The sequence below is a fragment of the Scomber scombrus genome, chromosome 23 (assembly GCF_963691925.1).
Source record: "Scomber scombrus chromosome 23, fScoSco1.1, whole genome shotgun sequence".
NCBI lineage: Eukaryota > Metazoa > Chordata > Actinopteri > Scombriformes > Scombridae > Scomber > Scomber scombrus.
The window spans coordinates 12,106,559-12,128,567 of NC_084992.1; the positions used below are offsets into that span (position 1 = coordinate 12,106,559).

General features: G+C 38.6%; 2 protein-coding genes across 2 annotated transcripts in view; one reads left to right on the plus strand and one right to left on the minus strand.

Moving 5' to 3' along the window:
- The window catches only part of acap1 (ArfGAP with coiled-coil, ankyrin repeat and PH domains 1), a 479,281-nt gene that overhangs the window by 283,247 nt on the left and 174,025 nt on the right, over positions 1 to 22,009 (plus strand). The gene's annotated exons all lie outside the window — the stretch shown is intronic.
- On the minus strand, positions 368 to 18,424 carry si:dkey-33c9.6 (active breakpoint cluster region-related protein). The gene is made up of 23 exons (XM_062444820.1): positions 18,308 to 18,424; positions 15,695 to 15,840; positions 15,137 to 15,243; positions 13,842 to 13,946; positions 10,938 to 11,222; positions 8,661 to 8,768; positions 8,512 to 8,566; positions 8,378 to 8,430; positions 8,114 to 8,251; positions 7,818 to 7,933; positions 7,415 to 7,571; positions 7,198 to 7,317; positions 7,012 to 7,087; positions 5,609 to 5,704; positions 5,300 to 5,398; positions 5,057 to 5,154; positions 4,528 to 4,635; positions 3,601 to 3,764; positions 3,196 to 3,335; positions 2,704 to 2,838; positions 2,232 to 2,337; positions 1,872 to 2,013; positions 368 to 934 (listed from the first exon to the last, which is right to left on the minus strand). Exons 2-23 carry the CDS (start codon positions 15,744 to 15,746, stop codon positions 833 to 835), a joined length of 2,562 nt encoding a protein of 853 aa, XP_062300804.1. The 5' UTR covers positions 15,747 to 15,840; positions 18,308 to 18,424; the 3' UTR covers positions 368 to 832.

Sequence of the window (22,009 nt, forward strand, 5' to 3'; positions counted from 1 at the left end):
AGGGGGTTTTGGGGTAAAAGGTTGGAGGCAACATTAACCCGGCCCGTCCAGGTGGCGTGGTTGAAAAGAGACTCCCATCTGTTGCGCGGATGGGTCGAACATGGGCCGTATGTGTGTGCGTGCACATTTGCTTCCAACATGCCGTATCAATGTGTGTATATGACTTTTATGGAGGCGTACACTTCGTGGTGAACTCCGTCTAGTTGGATCTGAACCATAACCGATTGGATTTCAGGCTCAGGGAGGTGACCCTTGACCTTTTTACAACATCTGCAGCCCCGACTTTTCCTCAACTTCACATTATATCTTCTTCGCCACCAAGTCCGTTATAACAAGAACACCACGGTATCAAGAACATTTCTATTTTCTGACCACTTTTATTTAAGGAGATTGAAAATGTTTCCACTTTTGAGTTTCACTTTGAGCATAAATAACCGAATCATGAGGTAACGTTTAGGAAAGGTACATCAATGTTACTGTACTGTTGACTTTAAGGGATTTAAACTTAAATAACTTACACATATGTTCAACATATCGACACAAACATTAACATTTAGAATAGAAACAGAAATAGCTGTCATTTAGTATTGAGTTACCACATGGAGGAAAAGTCTTCACATGCAATCACCATTTATGTGCTGTCCCAGATTAATTCAAAAGTGTCAGTCCATATTTTATCAATAAATACCTTTTGTGTCCCACAGTCCTTGCTCATATTTTGTATACACACACACACACACACACACACACACACACACACACACACACACACACACACACACACACTTTTACACTATTTGAATTTCCTGACAGCAGAACACAGATGGTGGTCTCACAAGTGGGTGGTCTCATCCTCAGCATCTGTGTCATGTGGCGGAGAGATCCGGGCGTCAGGGAGGTTGTTGCACTGCAGGTAGCTGAAAACCACTTGGACCTGAACACATAACACACACACACACACACACACACACACACACACACACACACACACACACACACACACACACACACACACACACACACACACACACACACACAGAAAGTATGACAAGGTTATAAAGTATTACTTCAGCTTTGCACTACAGTTATGTGGGTGGACAGTAACTGCTTGTAATAGATATATCGTTGTGTGATAGACTTCTCAGTTCCTCTTCCTCTTTTTGCTTAAAATAAAAACACTGCAATAGAGTTAAATATAGTTTTAGTACAATATATAGTTCAGCATATGAAGAAGTTTCTCTAAAATGAGATATATCATTTGAGCTGTTGACTAAAAATACACATTATTACTAAATAATATCATCTGACAACATTATTTTTTTAGTTTTTACTCCATTTTTACATCTTTTAATATACTTTATTTCAGGGTTAGGGTTAGGGTTAGGGTTGCTGCTTTTTGCTTTTAAATCATTTATGGGCTGTTGATGAGGTCTTCTGTATTTCTTTGAGGGGATTTGGGTTTTTTTTTTTAGCAACCTGTGGGAGTTAATCTTCTTATTTGGAGGATATTTTATAAGCTGACTCCACATATAAATATATTTAAATTCAGTATTTTCAGAACTGTTTTCCTCCCAATGTGGAAAAGGCCTCCAAAGAGATTTAGAGCTTCCTGTTGAGAAATTGAAATTACAGAAAATATGATTGAACTGTTAAATGAATACATATGAAAATAATGATAATTTTCAAAAATTGAGACTTGATTTTTTGTGGTCTCAGTTTCTGGATTCAGACCTCATTTGTGCTAAAAATTATATTTCATTCTCATAACTGCCGCTGTTTTGAAAGCCAAAGAGTTTATTTTGCTACACAATGTGTTAAAGACTTCCAATGCTGCACCAAACATTGAAAACTCTCCATTGCTTCATCCCCACCTGTATCACAACCTCCTGGGAGATATCGATAGTGGGGCCGTCCTGTCCCAGTCCAGCCACAGGGGGGCGGACAAGGCTCGGGCCGAACACTGTAGCCAGGTTCAGCAGAGTCATCTTGTTCTTGTCTTGCTTCTCAGAAACTCTGGAGAAAATGCAGTTTTAAAAAATGATTACAAAATGTCAATTTGTCAGAGAGTGCAAGGTCAATGTTACCTCCGATGAAAGTTCATCCTGATTAGAAAACAATAGTGGTACAATATCATCTTTAGGGATTATACAAAAAACTTAATCTATCCCTTTATTTCATGACTAAACAATACTGAGGACAGAAGTGGTTATGTGGTGTCGTCTGATTCTGACCGTTGGAGGTGGTGCAGCAGGTAGACGAAGGTGTAGCGGTTGGCGTCCGGACAGGACTCCAGCAGAGCCAGCATAGAGACCAGCCGCAAGTCTAAGTCCTCGATTTCTGCCGGAGGGGGAATAATTCACATACATGTACAGCAGTTTGACTTTAGTTCACTTTTCTGAAGGATTCAAATTTGATTTAGCAAAAGGAAGACAGAATAATTTACAGAAGTTATTTCCCATTTTGTCCACACCACCAACAACAACAACAACAAAAACACCAAATACAATGACGTGGTTGTGAAAATACATTTCTAATGTGAATCTTTGTGTTTATAAAAATGCATGAAAACGCTGGCACAAACTCAATTTCAGGCCTTATGTTTACTGCAATGGATTTTCTGTTTATGGTTTCAACTCTTAACAAATCCTCAACATGAAACCTCTATAATTATTTTATCATGTGTTGGCGATGTGTTCGTCTTACCCAGCATCTTGGCCAGACTCTGAAACAGCTCAGCGGGTATGAGAGGCTCAGGCAGCTCTCTAAAGTAAAGTTTGAGGACACCGGAGACGGTGTTCACATCTGCACATCTCAGCCTGGTTACTGCTTCACGCAGATCTGAGCAGGGCAGATAGATGGTGAGGATCATGATCAGAAATGACGAATAGAGATCAAGGAATTTGATTCGGGTTTAGTGGCTCTTTATGTGCTTACACAGATCTTCAGAAATGAACACACAAGGAATGACTATATATCAGTGAAACAGTTTCTGTAAACTGTAAACAGGATACAAATTGTGCAAATTAATGAAAAAAAAAAACACTATCTGGAGAGGAAATGTATGCAAATGCTTGTCTTCCTTTCGGTACTTCATATGACAAACTGTTTTTTCAAGCAGTTGAGGTGTATGAGAATAACTCTGAACCAACTGCACAAGCCAACACAAAGCTGTTGTTTAGCCGTGTGTTTTCTTACTGCTGTTGAACACTGCCTTCAGCGCGATGATGTCAGTGGCGCCTCCTGAAATCCTGTAGATGCCCACCTCGTCCAGGCCTCTCCTCTCCACTTCCTCAGCGCAGCATCGCACCACATGTGGGACCAGCACTCCTTCCTGTCTGGAAGAGCATTCAGAAAACAAATACGAAAACATCTCAGATGTTTGATACATGGTTTCATTTTATTTCAAACTCCCACTTCTGCTTCTCCTCAGAACACTCTCCCACAGAACTTACTGATTCACTTCCTGAAACTAGCTACATGAAAAAAAACAGCACAGAAGGGAAATAAAACTTGACACTGAGCTGCAACTTTCAGTTTCATGCCTATTTAAACTGCCCCATGAGGCCAAACTGTGTCAGAGGAAACACTGTTTGCACTTACTGTGCCACAATTTCATGTGGGACACCAAAGATGAGCTGCTGCTGAGCTGTTGAGCTGGGTGCGTCAAGCACGTGGGGGGTGTACTTCAGGGAAATCGTCACCTCCACCTGGCCCATGATGAGAGTCTGTCTTCTCCATCGCTTATTCAAGGTTTTAGATTCCAGCTAACAGACAAACACAACATATATCATATAAACTTGAATTCATTGATTTTTTTTTTTTTTAACCACTCAGTTTATTGCCAACACAATAAACTGTAAACATGACATTCATCTCCAGGGCTCTTTGGAGATTTCCTGTAGACAAAGCCTTTCTTCACATCTAACAAATTTGCTGAATGCATTTCCTTCCTCATAAAAGGTTTGCAAAACGGATTTTTTTTAAAAAGTATTTTAAACCCTGCATTTTTTTTTTTACATCTATGTTCACTTTAGGTTAAAGTCTTCTTCTGTCTTTTCTGGTGTATAGCAGCATTTTGTGGCACATTTCCAACACCTGCAGATCATTGGAATAGCGTAAAATCTTCGAAAGACTGCATCGCATCATCTAAAGCTTCAGGGGAACTCCACAGCGTTATCTTTAAAGGTTTTTTCAGAGCTGCTTCTGGAAACAAGACCGAGAACAAAGAGAGTGAACCAAAACCAAAACTATCAGCTGAAAGAAGCTAAAATGCTCCACAGAACTGAGAGGAACCCCAGAGTCAAGTGATAACTCTTTGTGTATTCATCATTACAAGCAACACCTTTTATATGACTTGAACTTGTTGATATAAAAAAAATTGTTGTGCAGCTTTAACAGATTTTGATGTATTTCCCATTACTTTTATGCTTTGACTCTCATTGGTGCACTACTGTGATATGTTTCAAGTCATTTTCCATATGGATGACAGATAATAGATAAAACAGCTGAAGTTATCCGTCTCAGTACCTTTACAGAACTTCTTCCTAAGACAGTTTCCCGTCCGTCCCGTCCGTCAGACTGACCCACACAGAGCAACCTCAGGTTCTGTGCTTCATCCACCTGGAACGACAGCTCCTGTTTGAAAGAAAGATGGTGGCTTTAACCCTGACAATAACAGCTTTGTTCCCTAAGCTACAACAAGAGCATTCATGACTTATTTTAAGGCTTACAGTCCTGACTACCAGTCGGGTTTAGTGTCAATTTTACTGCCACTGATCATGTTTAAAGCACGGCGGGGACCAGGCTCTGGCCACATTGCAAGTTTTTTAATCCCCTGAAGTACCAGCATGACATGTGGGATGCTGTCTAGACATGAAGAAGTCATTTACGCTGCTTGACGAATCATCTGCTGCTACAGTATATCTGTCAGACCTACAGGACCAAATGTCAGGCAGCCAACTTTTAACTTTAACTAATATTTTTCCTGTGTTCAGGTTTTTGTTTGATACATCCATCAGTGTTGAATTATTTCAGTTAAAAAGGAAATCAGTCCAACCTGGTCCCAGTGCGGGTCGAGCGTGCGGACTGAGGAGTGTGTCTTTGACTGTTGATCGTAAAACTTGTAGCCATCTACTTCCACACACACGTACACACCTGAAAGAAACAGAACTCAAACTAAGTGACCTTTTGACGTCTAAACCATCAGTCAGACAGAAGAACAACCATTTCCCCCCTTAAAACTGAAAATAAATGTACATCACAGTCACACTACATCTCTTATTTTTAACTAAACTATCACCATTTAGAGTAATATCAAATATACAAGCTGGTTGCTGCAGGCCGCAAGCAGAGTGGATCGCCACGCTCAGAGTTCCACATAACGAGTTCTCGTCCTTTCCTGTAGAGAGAGACAGAGACAAAGATATTTTTTATTTTACCGTCCTGAGCAAAAGTGAAACTGGGTTAAACGTGAGGAAAATATTTGAAGTGTTGTAAGTGTTGAAAAGGTTAAACCACAATGTATCAGCACACTGTGTTTCAGACATAGGATCCTGTGGTGAGGGATAGGGGACCGACAGTTGAGTTAAGACAGACATGGCGGTTGTACCGGTGAAGGTGGTGTGTAGTGGCGGATGCTGGGTCATTCTCAGCTTCACACACGCACTGGTGAGAGTAAGAAGGTCTGGAGGGACGGTTTCTATGTCTGACAAACCACAAGAGGCAAATAAATAACTACAATCATAATAATACATTTTATCTATAAAGCAATTTACATTTGAAAAGCTTGCTGCTTAAGGAACCAAAGTAATAATAAAAAAGATAACAAAATACAATTAAAGTGAAACCCACAGACAAAATAGTCTAGATATTAAAAGCAAACGTTTCTATATCAGAAAAACGACAGATGTGGTCCAGATATGGTTGTTAGCACAGCAGAACCGCCGCAGAACAGCTCGTCCTTGTGAGGGAAATAATTGTATGAATATGTATAAATGCTTGTGTGAACTTGTGAAAATGCTTAGTACCTTTCTCTTTCACAGAGGAACCATGTCTGTCTGGGTGTAGTCATGCATATAACAGTCACAACAAGTCCCAGAAGTTGGTGTCGAACAGTTTAAGAAGTATTAACCCCAACTTTCAGGTCTCACTCCTGTACAGCGGCTCATACGTCTGTATAGAGGAGTGGTCTCCAACCCTGCTCCTGAGAGCTACTGCCCTGCATGTTTTAGGTGTCTCCCCACTCTAACACACCTGATTCTAAGTATTAGCTCGTTATCAAGCAGATGAAGCTCATGTGTGTATCGTCAGTCTGGTCTATCATATTTCTCTGTGCCATAGAGCTCCTTTGATGTTCAAAAGCTATTAATACATCAATGTGACCCCCACGCTGCACCATGAAGAGTGTAGGTAGTTAGTGACTCTGAAGACTGGTAACAGTAATCATGTTGTCAGTATCTGCAGAGTATGTCCGTGTGTACTCAGACACATGCAAATTATATTTGTCAAACTTTTCACCTCAAGTATGGACAAATGATCCATATTAGTTATTTCCTGAGTAAAGTAAAGACCCTTTTTGCACACTGAAAAATGTTGTTTTACAAATCCTAAAAAGAGACGGTCCACTTTTTGTCCCAGCTACCATGTCACACCCTCATTCCACCATTCAGCTACTCACTACCTCTCATAAACCAGCTAAGAAGTTCGGTATCATTGCTACCACACCGGTGTCTAATTTTCTGAATTAAACATCTGTTGGTAGACATTAGTGCTGTCTTAAAAATTAGCTTGTTAAACACATTTAAAAAATCAAAGAGAAAAAAGATGACTGGAGGAAGACAAGTGCACAAAAAGACATTTATCTTTTTGTGTAAAGCCAGTTTTCATCTAAATTTAAAAAAACGTGCCTTTACATATTCACAAAGCCACTAAATGAGGAGCCAATATTTCTGATATCAATTTGATTATATCTTGTAATCCTACTCATAGTTCATCAAAAAGCTTTGGACTTACTGTCTGTAGTGAGTTTGTGAATGGCTTCTCTCCATTCTTCCAGTTCATACAAAGAGGAGAAGAGGAGAGATTGACTCTGCGGTGAGACAAAACGTTTCTCTTTGATTTGAATCTGTATTAATGATGACTGTAATTGTCCTAATATATTTGGATGGGTTAGGGTTAGGGTTAAGGGTTAGTTTGTACCTTGGCACTTGGGCTGTGTAGCTCCAGCCTGTAATCAATGGAGTGTGTGAGCAGCATCAGCTCCAGTTGCTCCAGTTTCTTCTTGTTGCGAGTTGGCAAGGTCGAATTCTTGGATCCTTTCTTCATTTGCACATACAAACACATTTTCTTCATCATTTCACTGTTAAAGGACTTGTCTGTTTTTCTGTCTGTGTTTCTGTCTGTTTCTGTTACGCACCGTATGTTGTCGTAGCTGCTGCCGGAGGAGGTACATCTTAGTTCTTATAGTGTGTAGGCGGAGGTGTGTGTCAGGAGTTTGGTCCTGATCTGCAACCCAGTGAAGTTTGAGACCAGCTAGCGGAAGATACCAGCAGAACCTGTACTGGTCCTGTTTCCTGGAAAAAATGCAAACACACATATTCTTGAAAATATACATGCACTCATATGCATGCACAGACACTTTACACAAAACTGTGGTAATATTTATTCATGCATGACATGTTTTCTTGTCTTTCATGTCTTCTGTGATTGTATCTTGCTTCATAAGCACGATATATTGAATACTTGTTGTGTTTTTCTGGCTTTTGAAAATGTTGACCACAATTCCCACAAACCCTTGTGTTCTCTCGTGCTGCACTCACCCTCTAGTTGTAGGTTTGACTCTGGTGCACAGCAGAAGATCGGTGTATAGAAAGAGGTGACGAAGACTGCGGTCTCCCTCGTTGATCACAAAGCCATCACGCATCAGCTTACGTCTCTAAAGTGGACACACACACACACACACACACACATATACGGAAATGCAATGTTGTGAGGTGCATTTTGATGTTTCCATACTGGTTATTGTCCTGAATGTGGTGGTCAGTAGCGAGGATGGGTGCACAGGACATTTTTCCATGTGTATTGACCAACATATTTGTGTTGTATAATTCCTCACCATGCCATGACTTAGCATAACCTCTCGTTTGCACTGTGAACTCTCGTTGACGCCAGACAGGAAACTACGTGACAACCTCAAAACTTCCTGTAAAACTGTATAATCTCGGTGGTCCTCTGGAGTCGCCTTCAAGAGATCCTTCATCATGCAGAGGTCAGAATTCAACACAGAAGTCCAGTGTTAGATACAGAAATATAAAAAGGAAATTACTGTAAACTGATTGGTTAATGCAAATTTGGAAAATAATCCAGGGTTTTTTTCCACCTGTAAGACTAGGGTGGTCTTGGTCACTCTGTCCAAAGGCTTGTACAGTAGAGCTGTAAAGAGAAAGACAGCAATCAGACACTGACAGCCAACAAGTTATTTAGCAAACACATACATTTTAGTTTAGAGTGTACCTTCAAATGTGTATTTGGTACGTGTTTTGTCTGAGCTGTTGTTGGACATCATGCTCTAGAAAAGAAGCAGAAGTGAAACAGCTTGTTAGATGTATTCGTGCATTCTCTTTATGTTCTTATAGCAGGTGCAGAGTGAGAGTTTGTATTACCTCAGCCAGCGTTCGGAAACGTGGGTCTGATTGCGTGCACTTCTTCACAATATCAACAGCTTCCTCGTAATTTTGAATGAAACCTCCGTAAAAACTGATCTGGTTGACCTGCGTGAGTGAAGAGAGGGAAGGAGGGAGGGCAGGGAAGCACAGTCCAAACTTGAATCTCTTAAAGTGATTAATGTGTTGTTGTTTTTTTAAGCTGCAGCAATTTCTTTAAGATATGAACAGCTCAGAGAATTATGAAATGCTATTTAGTTGTTGAGCAACATGTATATTTTAAGCCACAAAACTTTTGTGGATTTCAGCATTCCCTCTAACAGCAGTTCCCAAATGCTTTGGGGGGGGGGCTCCCTACAAGAAAAATGTGAAATGAAACTATAATTGAACAGACATGAGTTGCTAAAAACGGGACCATCATTTGTTGTTTCTTTCACTTGTGCATTTTCATCTGTGGCAAATCAAAAGTCTACTATGAATGTGATTCATTTATGAATGATGAACAAAAATGCTGCAATGCTTTTTTATACATGGAAATGGACCGATTTGATTGGGTGAGGGTCTTGTTTCTTTTGTATGTAAAAACAGCAGCAGGTCTGGCAAAGCTCAACTATTTTTACTTTGCACGGCAGAAACTAATGAAAACCATGCTGGTCAACTTTATCTTTATAAATGCTTACTGGCCTCACTTGGTCCCAGTATTGTTCCACCCAGCAAACACCTGTGCAGAAGTCTAATCAGCTAACTGAGAACACCTGGTGCAGGTCCTTTAAGGTGGCTATTGTATTGAAAAAAAGGATATGAAGGATTTGATCTGCTAAAAAGTGCATATTAATCCATTGTGTAACATCTTAGGCTGCTTTAAATTAATCAAGAAACATTTCTTCATCAGAAGTTGACACTAAAAGAACTGTAAAGAAAGTATATAATATGTTTACATCCTTGTTTAATGTTCTGTCACTAATTTGGCCTAAATCAAGTTCTCTAAATAAAAAAAGTACAAGTGCCACGCAGACACAAAGTGAAAATAGACAAAAGTAATTCAAAGCTTTGGGAACAAAATATGTGTTGACTGTGTATGTTTGAGGAAGTTACACATTTTTATGTAGAAATGTTTGTTACATCAGTGAGAGTGATCAGCTGATTTCTTTCGTGCAGACAATTTCCTATGGTTCAATGCCCTGAATAAAGCTAATTTTATCTGTTTGAAGTATACTTCAAACAGATAAAAAAAAGATAAAAAAAGATATAATTATAATTATAATTATATCTTTGAAATGTGGACTTTTTGGGCAAGATGATGAAGTAGATTAAATTAATTTATTATTTCTCCACTAGAATTATTTTCCTGACATATGGTGAATTTAGCATTTGGAGCATCATGAAAGGATATATGTGTATAAAACCTGATGAAGTCTCATTCGTTTTCTAAGGGTTAAATCTCTGATCGATATGTGTAACTCGACATTTCATGCCAGATGGAAGATATTGAGCTCTCTATTGTTAAAGATCCTCCAATCCAAGCACTGCTGGCTCACAAAAAATGGGAAAGATTAAAAAATAATATACAAAAACCCATGGATAGAAGCCCAGCTAAATATCTGGAATACATTGAAAGGAGAATATAAATTAGAGAATAATTTACAAATAATTCAATGGTGTGCTTATGACCCTGGGTTCAAGCCTAACGAAATGGATCATAGATTTAAATTCTGGATCTCTAAAGGAGTAACAACATTTTATTCACTTACAACTAAAGGGAAACTGAAGGACTTTGAAAGCCTGTGGAAGGACTATAAACTCGAAAAATCCACTTGGGGCAGCAGAACAAGCTGTAAACACAACAGACATGAAGTAAAATGAGGTAAGATTAGGAAACGTTTTTTTGCCTTCTGACACTGATTGAGAGCAGTGAGAGTAAATAGTAAAGTTGCAGCCAATATAAAATTGGACACAGTTGCAGTGTGTGATTTGCTTTTTTAAGTGAGGCATCCAGGAAGTGATCTGTAATCAGTACTGAAATAATGGAAAATTTAGCTGGTCAGTGTGCTCATCCGTTGCCTGTTGGGCTTGAGTTATGATATAAGCTTATTTTTAAAAAGATAAATGCTGAACTGTGAGGGATTCTGACCATTTTTGTCATTGTTTTGGGTTGTTAATTGATTTCCAACAATAAATTCATACATTTGCAAACATATCTTGTCCACTCCCATGTTGATAAAAGCATTACAACTTGAAAAATGTCCATTAAAAACACCAAGACAATAACAAACTCACCATTTTCAGGAATAAGTCTCCCACCATCAGCTCAAATCCTTTGTGTTTCATCTCTGTCTCTTCACCGAAACTCCTCATTTCGCTCTCTGGATCTGACCCCTGCTGTGGTTGGAGGACTGGACTGAGCTCCGTCTGGGAGTGTGCACTCAGTTGGACCTTCAGACCTGCGTAGAAGCTTTGGTGCATGTCTCTGATCTCAGGCACCTGGTAGAAAACAGTTTGGACCTGTCGACTGGATAGAACCGGCTGGGAGGTCCCAGCTGTAGCCCGCAGAGCCTTCATGGGCTAATAAAAAAAAGAAATGAAAATGGGGATGATTGATAGAGAAGACAAGCAATATTCAGCAATAATAAATTCAGCAATATTCAGATCCTTACAGCAATGTAAAAAATACTCCATTACAAGTCTTGCATGACAAAAAAATCCTACTTAATTAAAAGTACATAAGTGTTATCAGTTTGATGTAGTTAAAGTATTACAGTAAAAGTAATGGTTTGGTCCCTCTGACTAATATTATTATATATGACATCATTAGATTATTAATAGTGATAGAGCATCAGTGTTAGAGTAGCATGTTACTGCTGTAGCTGCTGGAGGTGGAGCTAGTTTACTCTACTTTATATACAGTTAGAGATCGTGCGATGATTAATGGGAGAGGACAAGAAGAAAAAACAAAGTTCTGCTACAAAAAATCTGTTTTTAGTTTTTGGATTTTTCTCTAATTTTTGATTTTTGGTGAAATATTGGATCATCTGAAAAGTAACTAAAGCTGTCAAATAAATGTAGTGGAGTAGAAAGTACAATGTTTACTCTGAAATTTAGTGGAGTGGAAGAATAAAGTAGTAACATATGGAAATACTAATAAATAAGTGAAGCACAAGTACATCAAAATTGCACAGTACTGGAGAAAATGTACTTAGTTACTTTCCACCAAAGCTAATGTGGGTGAGAAAATTAAAAAGAGCAACAGGCAGTGGGTGATGAAGTGAGAAAAATAAGAATGTGTGAAGACACTGTGTTGAGCACACACACCCAAGCTTCAATCGCATTTCAGCAGCCTCTCAACTTTGGCTGAAGTGCTCAAACCACCACCATTAAACAACAAGAATAAATAGCACGTATGCATGAAAACCATAAACACCTTTACAGTGACACATACACACTGCTGAGCTATAAGAGCGCATCTAGAAATGCAGAATTCCCATTAAAAAAAACTCATCTCACGTTTTTCTACCTTTTATTTTTGTTTGAGTCACAACATGTAAGAATACGGAAACAGGGGTTGCTGTTACTGTTAATGACCAGGAAATCACCCAGTCACTCATTATGGCACAAACACTTCCTTCCTTTCTGCTCTCACTAGTTACCTGTCAACTAAAATACTACTGATAGCAATAACTGAATCACTTTTTAAAGGAATAGTTTGACATTATGTGAGTTTAGACAAAAACATTGACACATCTTTTAAAGGACATTTAAAACACTGAAAGAGGTTTTCCTCTCTGTAATCATTCATCCTGTTCATAATATTAGAAGTTTAATGCATTTTCACTGTAGGTGATCGGGGCCAAAATCCATATTATGTCCACACAGTCATTTTGGCCTAGTTCACACGGCCAGCTTTAGCGTTCAGTTTGGATTTATTGCTCAGATTTTCATTTTTAGATTTTTTTCATTTGGCTGTTTATCAGATTCAAGTGTGAACTGGTCACAGTCCTGAACTGTCCTCTATGCACAGAAGAGCAACAATAAGACATCACACACAGCACACTGTCATACATAAGTAAACATAAAGGCCACTGAATTCAGCCTGCACGCTTTCATCTCTAAGTTGATGTGCAGTTAAAGGCAGCAAATTTGTGAGCAGATGATAACAACGATGAGGGGGAGGAGAAAGAGATCAAATCTAATTTTCATCAAGTGACTTGAGAATTGACTTGTGAATTGTGGCAAATGTCGAGCTAGAGTGATGTAGAAGTTGCATGGATTGCAACATAACTGTTCAGCATCAGACTGAGGTCACATTGCAAATCCGACCCATCTCTGACTTAGGACCATATATGAAAGTGGCCCAAAATCAGAATTGAAAAGATCCGATTCCATTTGATTTGTGCTGTTCATATTGATATTAAAAAATACAGATCTGAGATTTGGGCCACTTTTTCCTGCAGTGTAAACAAAGCTTTTGCATTGCAAATGCATTTAAATGTTTATCTGAAGCTTATATGAGGCTTCAGCAGTCTGAGCTGTAGCTTCAAATTAACTATATACAGTAGACATTAAATAAACAATAAATTAAATTCTCATCAAGCTTAACTCTGCAACAATCCACATAAGTGTATGTCACACAAAGACAACCCATGTTGTAGAGAAAAAGGGGAAACTCATCTCTGATGGAAGAACAATGGAGTCGTCATTTGTGGTTCAACAAGGAAGCTGAACAGTGAAGACGGTGGATTTGAGTGCTGCACATGTATGACGCAACGTTAACCACATGCAGCACAACATGCTGCTCATAGATAGATACATGAACATACAAAAGCTCCTGTGTGTTCATGTAAAGTAAAAGACCGTCTATCAATTGTTGGGCTCATTAAAAAAAAAGCCAATTGTTGATGCTGTTTTAGAGAACATGATTTTCAAACCGTTTAATTATTCTGATCACAACTGAAGTGACAATCGAACAGCAAAGAGGAAGTTATACAGTGATAAAAATAACATCAACAAAGATTTTCCGCTTTTTCATTATTGTTGAGCCAAGAGAACATCATGAAACGACACCTCAGTAATAAAAACCAGAGAGGAGATCTGATCTTTGTGTGTGTGTGTGTGTGTGTGTGTGTGTGTGTGTGTGTGTGTGTGTGTGTGTGTGTGTGTGTGTGTGTGTGTGTGTGTGTGTGTTACCATGAGCAGTGCATCCAGCTCTCTGAGGTAGACCTCCTCGCTCTCCAGGATGCCGATCAGGACCTTGTGTCTCCTCTCCAACATTTCCTCCTGGCTGCATGTCGTCTGAATCACATACATTCAAAAACAGTTCAAAACAATCAAAGTCAGTATCAAAGTTCAACCTTAGTCATATTTTTTAAAGGACGTGTGTAGAATTTAGTGGCACCTAGCAATGAGTTTGCAGATTGCAACCTCTGGCTGCAAAACTAACAAAACTTGCATAAGCTACTCTCTAGGGTCAGTGTTTAGTTTGCTCCTTATGTAGATATAAAGGGCTAAGCTAACGAAAACACAACAGTTCTTAATTTTATATACAATAATTAAAACAAAAGTCTGTTCTGTGAGATTTAAGAGAGTAAAACCTGTGAAGGATGTTTTGAGATGAATCGTATTCACATGACCTCTAATGTTCTGGTTTTGGGGCCCTGGAGACCCTGGGCCTTGTCTGCCTTCTTTATTAGCTTTTTTAAAAAAAAACAAGTTAAGATTATCTAACTTGCCCAATATTTCAGGACTTGAAAGTTGCTCATAAATGTGAAAATTACACATTTCTTCTCTTTGTGGGCCCAATCTGTAAAACGTATTTTTCCTCAAAATCCTAAATATACTGTATATGTATTTGTCTTTGGGAATAAAAGGAATACCCTGTATATTTATCCACGTATAGCCTATATAACATATAAAACATTCTATATTTCCTCATTGTGTCATAAAACTGCTTTATCACAATGTTTGTATATGTTTACCTTAATCAGTTCTGCACAGTTAGTGGCAAAGGGAAGTTTTTTTCATTTTGCTATCATTATCAACACTTTTACAGCCACACAGGTGGAGTCTAACAAAGAAGTATAACCAGTGTCATCAAAACACAAGTGTGCAATGTTTTTATTCTTTGTCTTTTTTGCCTCAGACACTGAGACATATGTGTCTCCATGAATTTGTTTCCATTTTGAATATAAAGTATCATAACATACCAAAATCTAGGTAGATGGATAGTGCATAGATGGGAAAACGCATGTTTATTATCATGTTTAATATGATGAGGAACTGTTAACAGCATTGAGCTATTTTAGGATGTGTCTTGCAGATGAAACAACAGTTATGCTTATGCTGGACTTGAATATCTCTATTTCCCCCCTTTACATAGTCAAAATGAAAAAAATTAAGCCATTAAAGGTATAGACTAACCACTACACAATTTTATTTTATTTGTCTTTCTTTATTTTCTATTTGAGGAGGAAATGTGAACTCACAGGGGTTTCGGGGAAGTCTACGCTTTCTGCATGGAGAGGAGAGAAAAAGCAGGACACCACCTCCTCTTGGAAAACATCTTCCTCCAGGACATCAGGCTCCACTTCAACTGTCATAACACAAACACACAATATAAAGTATTTACACAATAACATGACAAAATAGCATGCAACATGGCTAAAGTACAGCAAATGTTACTTGAATGTTACTTAAACATGTTACTTCATCATACATACTACATCATTAAAACATTTCCCAACTCTGCTTTCTGCCCTCTGAAGTGTGTTAACATCAGCTGTTACCAAATTGAATAAAGTGGCTTCTACTCTTCAAAAAATGATTAAGAGGGAAAGAAAATGGAAAGAAATTGTGGTGCAAAATCATAATCAGAACAAAAAAATGCAAAAGTATTTCCCCCCTAAAGAGATTTTTCACAATACAATTTCACAACTGCTCCTCATCCTCTTTCCCTCCTTTCCCCTCTTTCTCTGTCTCTCTCTCTCCTTCACAAACACACACACATGCATAAAAAAGACACACACACTCTCTCCCTCACTCACCTGGTACATGCTGTGACTTTAGATATTCCATAGCCTCCTGGTAGACGTCCATCAGCTCTCGGAAGTCTTGTCACTCGCAGGACGGGCTGAGCTGTTGAGACACGGCTCGGGTTCACGCTCAGCTGGTGACAGAAAGCTTCCTCTTTCTGTCAATGATGCACAAAAGGGGAAAATGACACTTCCTGTCTGCGTGAAGACACGGTTAGTCATTCCCCAACTTGCACCTCACTTTCTGCTAGTGTGTTGATTTCAGTTTCAGTTATTTCATTGTGATGGGTTGATGTTACAATACATTATCGGTTTAGTGTCTTAATTATATACATTTTAAAAAGTTGATAGTTAATATTAAATTTAAAAACGTATTTACGTACAGTATAGGTTATACTAGTCACCTGTGGGGATAACATTACTTGTATTAAATCTGGACCAGCATCTGTTAAATTAACAGATTAGTGATGTATTAAAATGACAGCAGTGACTTATGAAAATGATTTGGCTGCATAACAAACTGACTCATGAGTGTAGTAGCAGCTAATTATCAATAAAGTTGATAATTAGCTTAGTTTTAAGGGATGATCAGTGATCATAACACGTCAAGTTAATTCACGCGAATACAAATTTTATTTAGATAACTCCACTTAACTCATATCAGTTATGGATGAAGCAATCAGACTGATGGTCCTTGCAGAATAGTGTTCCATTCATGCCCCCCTTTAAAAACCGTCAACTGGACCTAAGAGACTCAATATTTAGTCCAACGCTGCCCTCTACAGTAAAACAGCTATTAGCACAGCCTTAAATATGTCTTGTATCCTTATTTTGCATCTGTCTAACAAGCTGTGGAGGAAGTACTCAGAATCCTCTAGTTAAATAAAAATGGCTGAACAACAATGTTTTTAAAAAAAACGCCATTACAGGTAAAAGTCCTGCATTTAAAGTCCTAATTAAATTTAAAACTTTTTTTTTTTTAAGTACAGATGTGTTTTCAGCTGATTGTGATTAAACTGCCAATATTGTATAATTGTACTTCTTTAGGCCTTGAAGAGTTACTTAAACAAAACCATCTGAGAAGTTTAGATGAGAAATATTTCTTCAGTAGAAATGCAAACAACTCTCATACATTAGAAACAACACAACTTGCCCAACCAGATGTGGTTTTTGTTGAAAGGAAACACAAGTGTTAAACCACATGAGCATTTGAACAGTAGTAAAGGTCAACACACTGTTGTGGTTTGTAGTGCTGTGCAAACAATATCTCAGAGTCACAGCTGAGTGCAACAGACCCATCATATACGTACATATACTGGTGTTAAAGCCAATATATTAAAAATGAAACTCAATCTGGGAGTGCTAGCATGCTCCAATCATCGGGCAAACCCTTAATTTACATTTGCATCATGAACTGGGCTTTAATTTGAGACATACACTAAAAATCGTATTAAAACATCTTGCAAATGCAGCAAGTGTAAGATCAATAATAAGGTAAATTAAGCTAAAAGGAATTTAAAAACTTGCCTTCATGTGCCCTGTACCTAAATGTCTTGGTTAAATATGAAAATCAAACAAAAAATACATCAAAATACTTCATAAAGCATTCATACAAAATTTATATGAGCACTTGTAAAACAACATTACTGTTTTCCTCCACCAGGAGGCACTGAAGTCCCAACTTCAGTCAAAACTGTTACATTTGAGTTATCTTAAAAAGAAATGATTAATCAGTCCTACATTTCATCATCGTGCTAGTCAGGAAACAACTCCACCCCCTCTCTTTCCTCTCTCTTTCACTCCTCCACACATCCTTCTTATTTCTCCACATTCTTCCAGAAAAATGAAACTGAAACTTCACTGGAAACTTAAGGAAAAGAAACAAGGAGCTCACCCAGCTCAAGGCCACTTGGTCCTGTCTTTTCCTCGTTACAATGAACTCAAATGAGTTGAGTCATAGTATCTGATAATATATGATCAGATATCATTGAAGCGCTACTTCAAAGGGGAGAGGAGCTAACTGCTATTATGCGTAACTGGGAAAATAAAACAGTAAAGTAAGATTACAAGTGACACACTAAATAAACTGTCAAGTACAGGTAGAGACAATAAAACAGAAGCAAGCAATAAAATGTAGTAGAGTAGGGAAACTTCAAACACCATTTATAGCTATGTAATCATGGTAGTATGAAACTTATTGCACCAACTGCAGCTGATATAAAGAGCAGTATTAACACTTCAGTGAGTGCATGAACATCATCACTGCTATAATTATAAGGGACAGACTTGGAAAGATTGAACAACCGCCAGGTCAAATAATATGTTATCACTGAATATATTGCTTAACTTTAGTTAAAGTGCTTGTGCTTCACTGCTCTGACAACCCCTGATTAAACCAAACCGCATTAATCATCAAGCACATTTTTTACTCCTGCTTAAATAAGTGCACAGATTTTGTCACCTGGTTGTGGTGACTGACCTGTGATCTTAAGTCAACAAGGATCTACAGTTTGCAAAGGTTTATTGCAAAATAATAAATAGCTCTGCCAGCAGTGTGCAAAGAAGATAAACAGGCAGGTGAAATGTCTTTCAGTATTAAATCTTGTTTGTTTTAAAGATTTTTACCTTCTCATTTTGCAGTTTGTATGGCAAGCCTGGTCCTTTGAGATTTTAATTTGTAAAATGACATGAACCACTCACACCCCCCTGTAGAGGAAGTGTGAGTGGTTAGGGTTAGGGTTAGTCCCTTTCAGCCGTTCTCAGTTTCATGTATATTTGCATTTGTGCCCACACTGAGTATTCATAGCCTGAGATTTAAAAAAAAACATAAGACAAAAAGATAGGGTTAGACTTTTATAGGTCAGAAAACAAAACTGTATTTTTACAAACTTTATAGTGTGTGGCAATGCAATAGAGGCTCCCACACATGATCAACACACCCTCAAGTTAGATTTATTGGTGCTATCTGACAAACAGGAAATCCTTTTCCTAAGTGTTTTCCCCCCAAGATACCAAGTTGGATGATATTCAGTCAGAATGTGTGTTTTCAGCCAAAATCTTGCATCATAGTGTTTGCAGTTTGTCGATCAGAGAAAAATGTTCCTAGCTCTTCTGTTTATTTCCCCAGTTATATATGTAAATATATATATATATACACAATTAATATGTATGTATATACATTAATTGTGAAACATTTATTGCACTGAAGCCACATTGGAACAGTAATATTACAACCAACCAGTGTCAGGAAATGCACAACACTGTTGTAAAGTTGTAAATGTATTATTGAACTTTGATCTGAATGCACAAAAGGTGTGATTCCATTGCAACACCTCGGTTATATTTCTCACATAAAATCCAAATCTATTAACTCTATTAACGTGGGAGGTAGATTAGATGACAAGCGAATGTTCGATTATGGTGCTCTTATAAGCAGTGAGCAGGGATGTGTATGTCCTCTGACGCCACCTGAGTTCAGTTTCTTCTTAATGTTCAGTGGTCAGGAAGTGTTTTTTTGCACCCACCCACCCACCCCCCACCCGCCTCTTCACACACACCATACCCTCTACTTGTTTGTGATTGTACCAACCTTTGTAGAGGAATATGTACACATTATGCTAATAGGTGTGTGCAGGGGCTCAGTACGTACCCCTGTGGTACCCCACTGTTCAGGATTAGGGTGTAAAATGATTGTCTGGGTGCTGTTTGGTAATAAGAGCGTGTGCCATGGGTTAGTTTTGTTGAAGTAAAATCTGGAAGCGGGTTTTTGTTTGGTGGTCTTGATTCATCTCTTAAGGTTTGTGCAATTATCAGATTTGAAGGCAGGGCAGCTTTTTCAAATATTGCTATTTATCTCAGCCTTTTTGATGTGGGAATACAGATTTTCTATTCATGAATACACATTCTTCTTGTGTTGATTTGAGTAGTGCTTTGGTGCAAACGCCCCTGCATAGATCCATAATGATAGACTAAACAACAGTCCAATATGTTCCTCAATCTGGTCTGACGGTCTACATTTAAGAAAACGTAGGAAGTACCTTCTTAAGAGTCAAGGATGGACTTCTTTCATCCCCTAGATGAACTTACAAATACACTGCTCAAAAAAAATAAAGGGAACACTAAAATAACACATCCTAGATCTGAATGAATGAAATATTCTTATTAAATACTTTGTTCTTTACATAGTTGAATGTGCTGACAACAAAATCACACAAAAATGATCAATGGAAATCAAATTCATTAACCCATGGAGTCTGGATTTGGAGTCACACTTATATGGCACCGCACCAGCATATGGTCTCACAAGAGGTCTGAGGATCTCATCTCGGTACCTAATGGCAGTCAGGCTACCTCTGGCGAGCACATGGAGGGCTGTGCGGCCCCCCAAAGAAATGCCACCCCACACCATTACTGACCCACTGCCAAACCGGTCATGCTGGAGGATGTTGCAGGCAGCAGAACGTTCTCCACGGCGTCTCCAGACTCTGTCACATGTGCTCAGTGTGAACCTGCTTTCATCTGTGAAGAGCACAGGGCACCAATGGCGAATTTGCCAATCTTGGTGTTCTCTGGTAAATGCCAAACGTCCTGCACAGTGTTGGGCTGTAAGCACAACCCCCACCTGTGGACGTCGGGCCCTCATACCACCCTCATGGAGTCTGTTTCTGACCGTTTAAGCAGACACATGCACATTTGTGGCCTGCTGGAGGTCATTTTGCAGGGCTCTGGCAGTGCTCTTCCTGTTCCTCCTTGCACAAAGGCGGAGGTAGTGGTCCTGCTGCTGGGTTGTCGCCCTCCTACGGCCTCCTGTACTGGCCTGTCTCCTGGTAGCGCCTCCATGCTCTGGACACTACACTGACAGACACAGCAAACCTTCTTGCCACAGCTCGTATTGATGTGCCATCCTGGATGAGCTGCACTACATGAGCCACTTGTGTGGGTTGTAGACTCCGTCTCATGCTACCACTAGAGTGAAAGCACCGCCAGCATTCAAAAGTGACCAAAACATCAGACAGAAAGCATAGGAACTGAGAAGTGGTCTGTAGTCACCACCTGCAGAACCACTCCTTTATTGGGGGTTAGGGTTAGGGTTATTATAAATTATATTGCTAATTGCCTATAATTTCCACCTGTTGTCTATTCCATTTGCACAACAGCATGTGAAATTGATTGTCAATCAGTGTTGCTTCCTAAGTGGACAGTTTGATTTCACAGAAGTGTGATTGACTTGGAGTTACATTGTGTTGTTTAAGTGTTCCCTTTATTTTTTTGAGCAGTGTATGTACAGTAGGCTAAAAGGAAGAGGACATGGGATTGGTCATGGCTTTATTCCAACTTCATCGTCTTACAGTGAAGAGCTGACAGCAGACTGTACATTTACATTTGTGCATGTTGAGATAATAAATAAACACTGTTCACATTTCTACAAAAAGGTGGATCATCAAGGAGCATGTCTGCACAATGTTAAACTATTGGTTATTCCGCAATATCTGGGTTTTGTTTCAACTTGTGATCGCTGTTCCTCTTTTTGGATTTTGTCTCATGTTGCCCTTGATGACAATATTAAACATTCTTGCAGTTTTATAACCCATGACCCATTATTTGGGGGCATTAATTGGCTGCTTTAGAGTTTAGAGTTGAGTTAGTTGTCTCAAGTTATTTAGAAAATTTGCACATCAACATGTTGAATTCCAAGTTTCTTTTATAACTAAGATTTTTGGCTATTTTTCAACTATAAATAACCGATTCCATCTTTTTACAAGGACTTTTTAATGTTTTGTCTATAACAGTTTTCCTGTTGTTAGCTTTCACATACCAAAAAAAGTGGGATTTTTGTGGTTGAGCCAAAAACGTTAGTCTTTAATTTAACTAGCTGACCTCACGTTCTTTAACTTTTTAGTATGTGTGGATCAAAATAAATAAATTTATTAAATAATGTTAATGTACATCAACTACATGTCAACACACCTTATTAGCAGTGAAATATAAATGATGTACGTCACTGAAAACATACAGCTGGCATGTTACACATATAGAAGAGCATACTTGAATAGTTTGATTGAATAGCTCAAATGACAATATTGTTTCTTGCCTGTGGCGTGAACGCAGTTGTCCAACCAATGCATGACTCACTTAAGGAGAGTTGCTAACTTTTATATTCCACGTATTGGATACTGAGTTTTTTTCCCCCCAACTTTCACTTCATGAGAAAAGACAGAAGTGAGAAACTGCAAGCAGTATGATCCACAACTAGTAAAAAGGCTAAAATGGTCGATGCTGTTTTGGCTTCTTGTGTCATTAAAAAAACATCCAAAGATTTAATATACT

Bases quoted from the DNA above. Each gene is read 5' to 3' on its own strand.
- si:dkey-33c9.6 (XM_062444820.1), bottom strand. From the start codon at position 15,746: ATGGACGTCTACCAGGAGGCTATGGAATATCTAAAGTCACAGCATGTA. The intron at 3,765-4,527 runs GTACTGAGACGG...TTTGTCTGTTAG, and splicing joins TAGGAAGAAGTTCTGTAAAG to CTGGAATCTAAAACCTTGAA. The intron at 2,839-3,195 runs GTAAGAAAACAC...TGCCCTGCTCAG, and splicing joins GAAGGCAGTGTTCAACAGCA to ATCTGCGTGAAGCAGTAACC.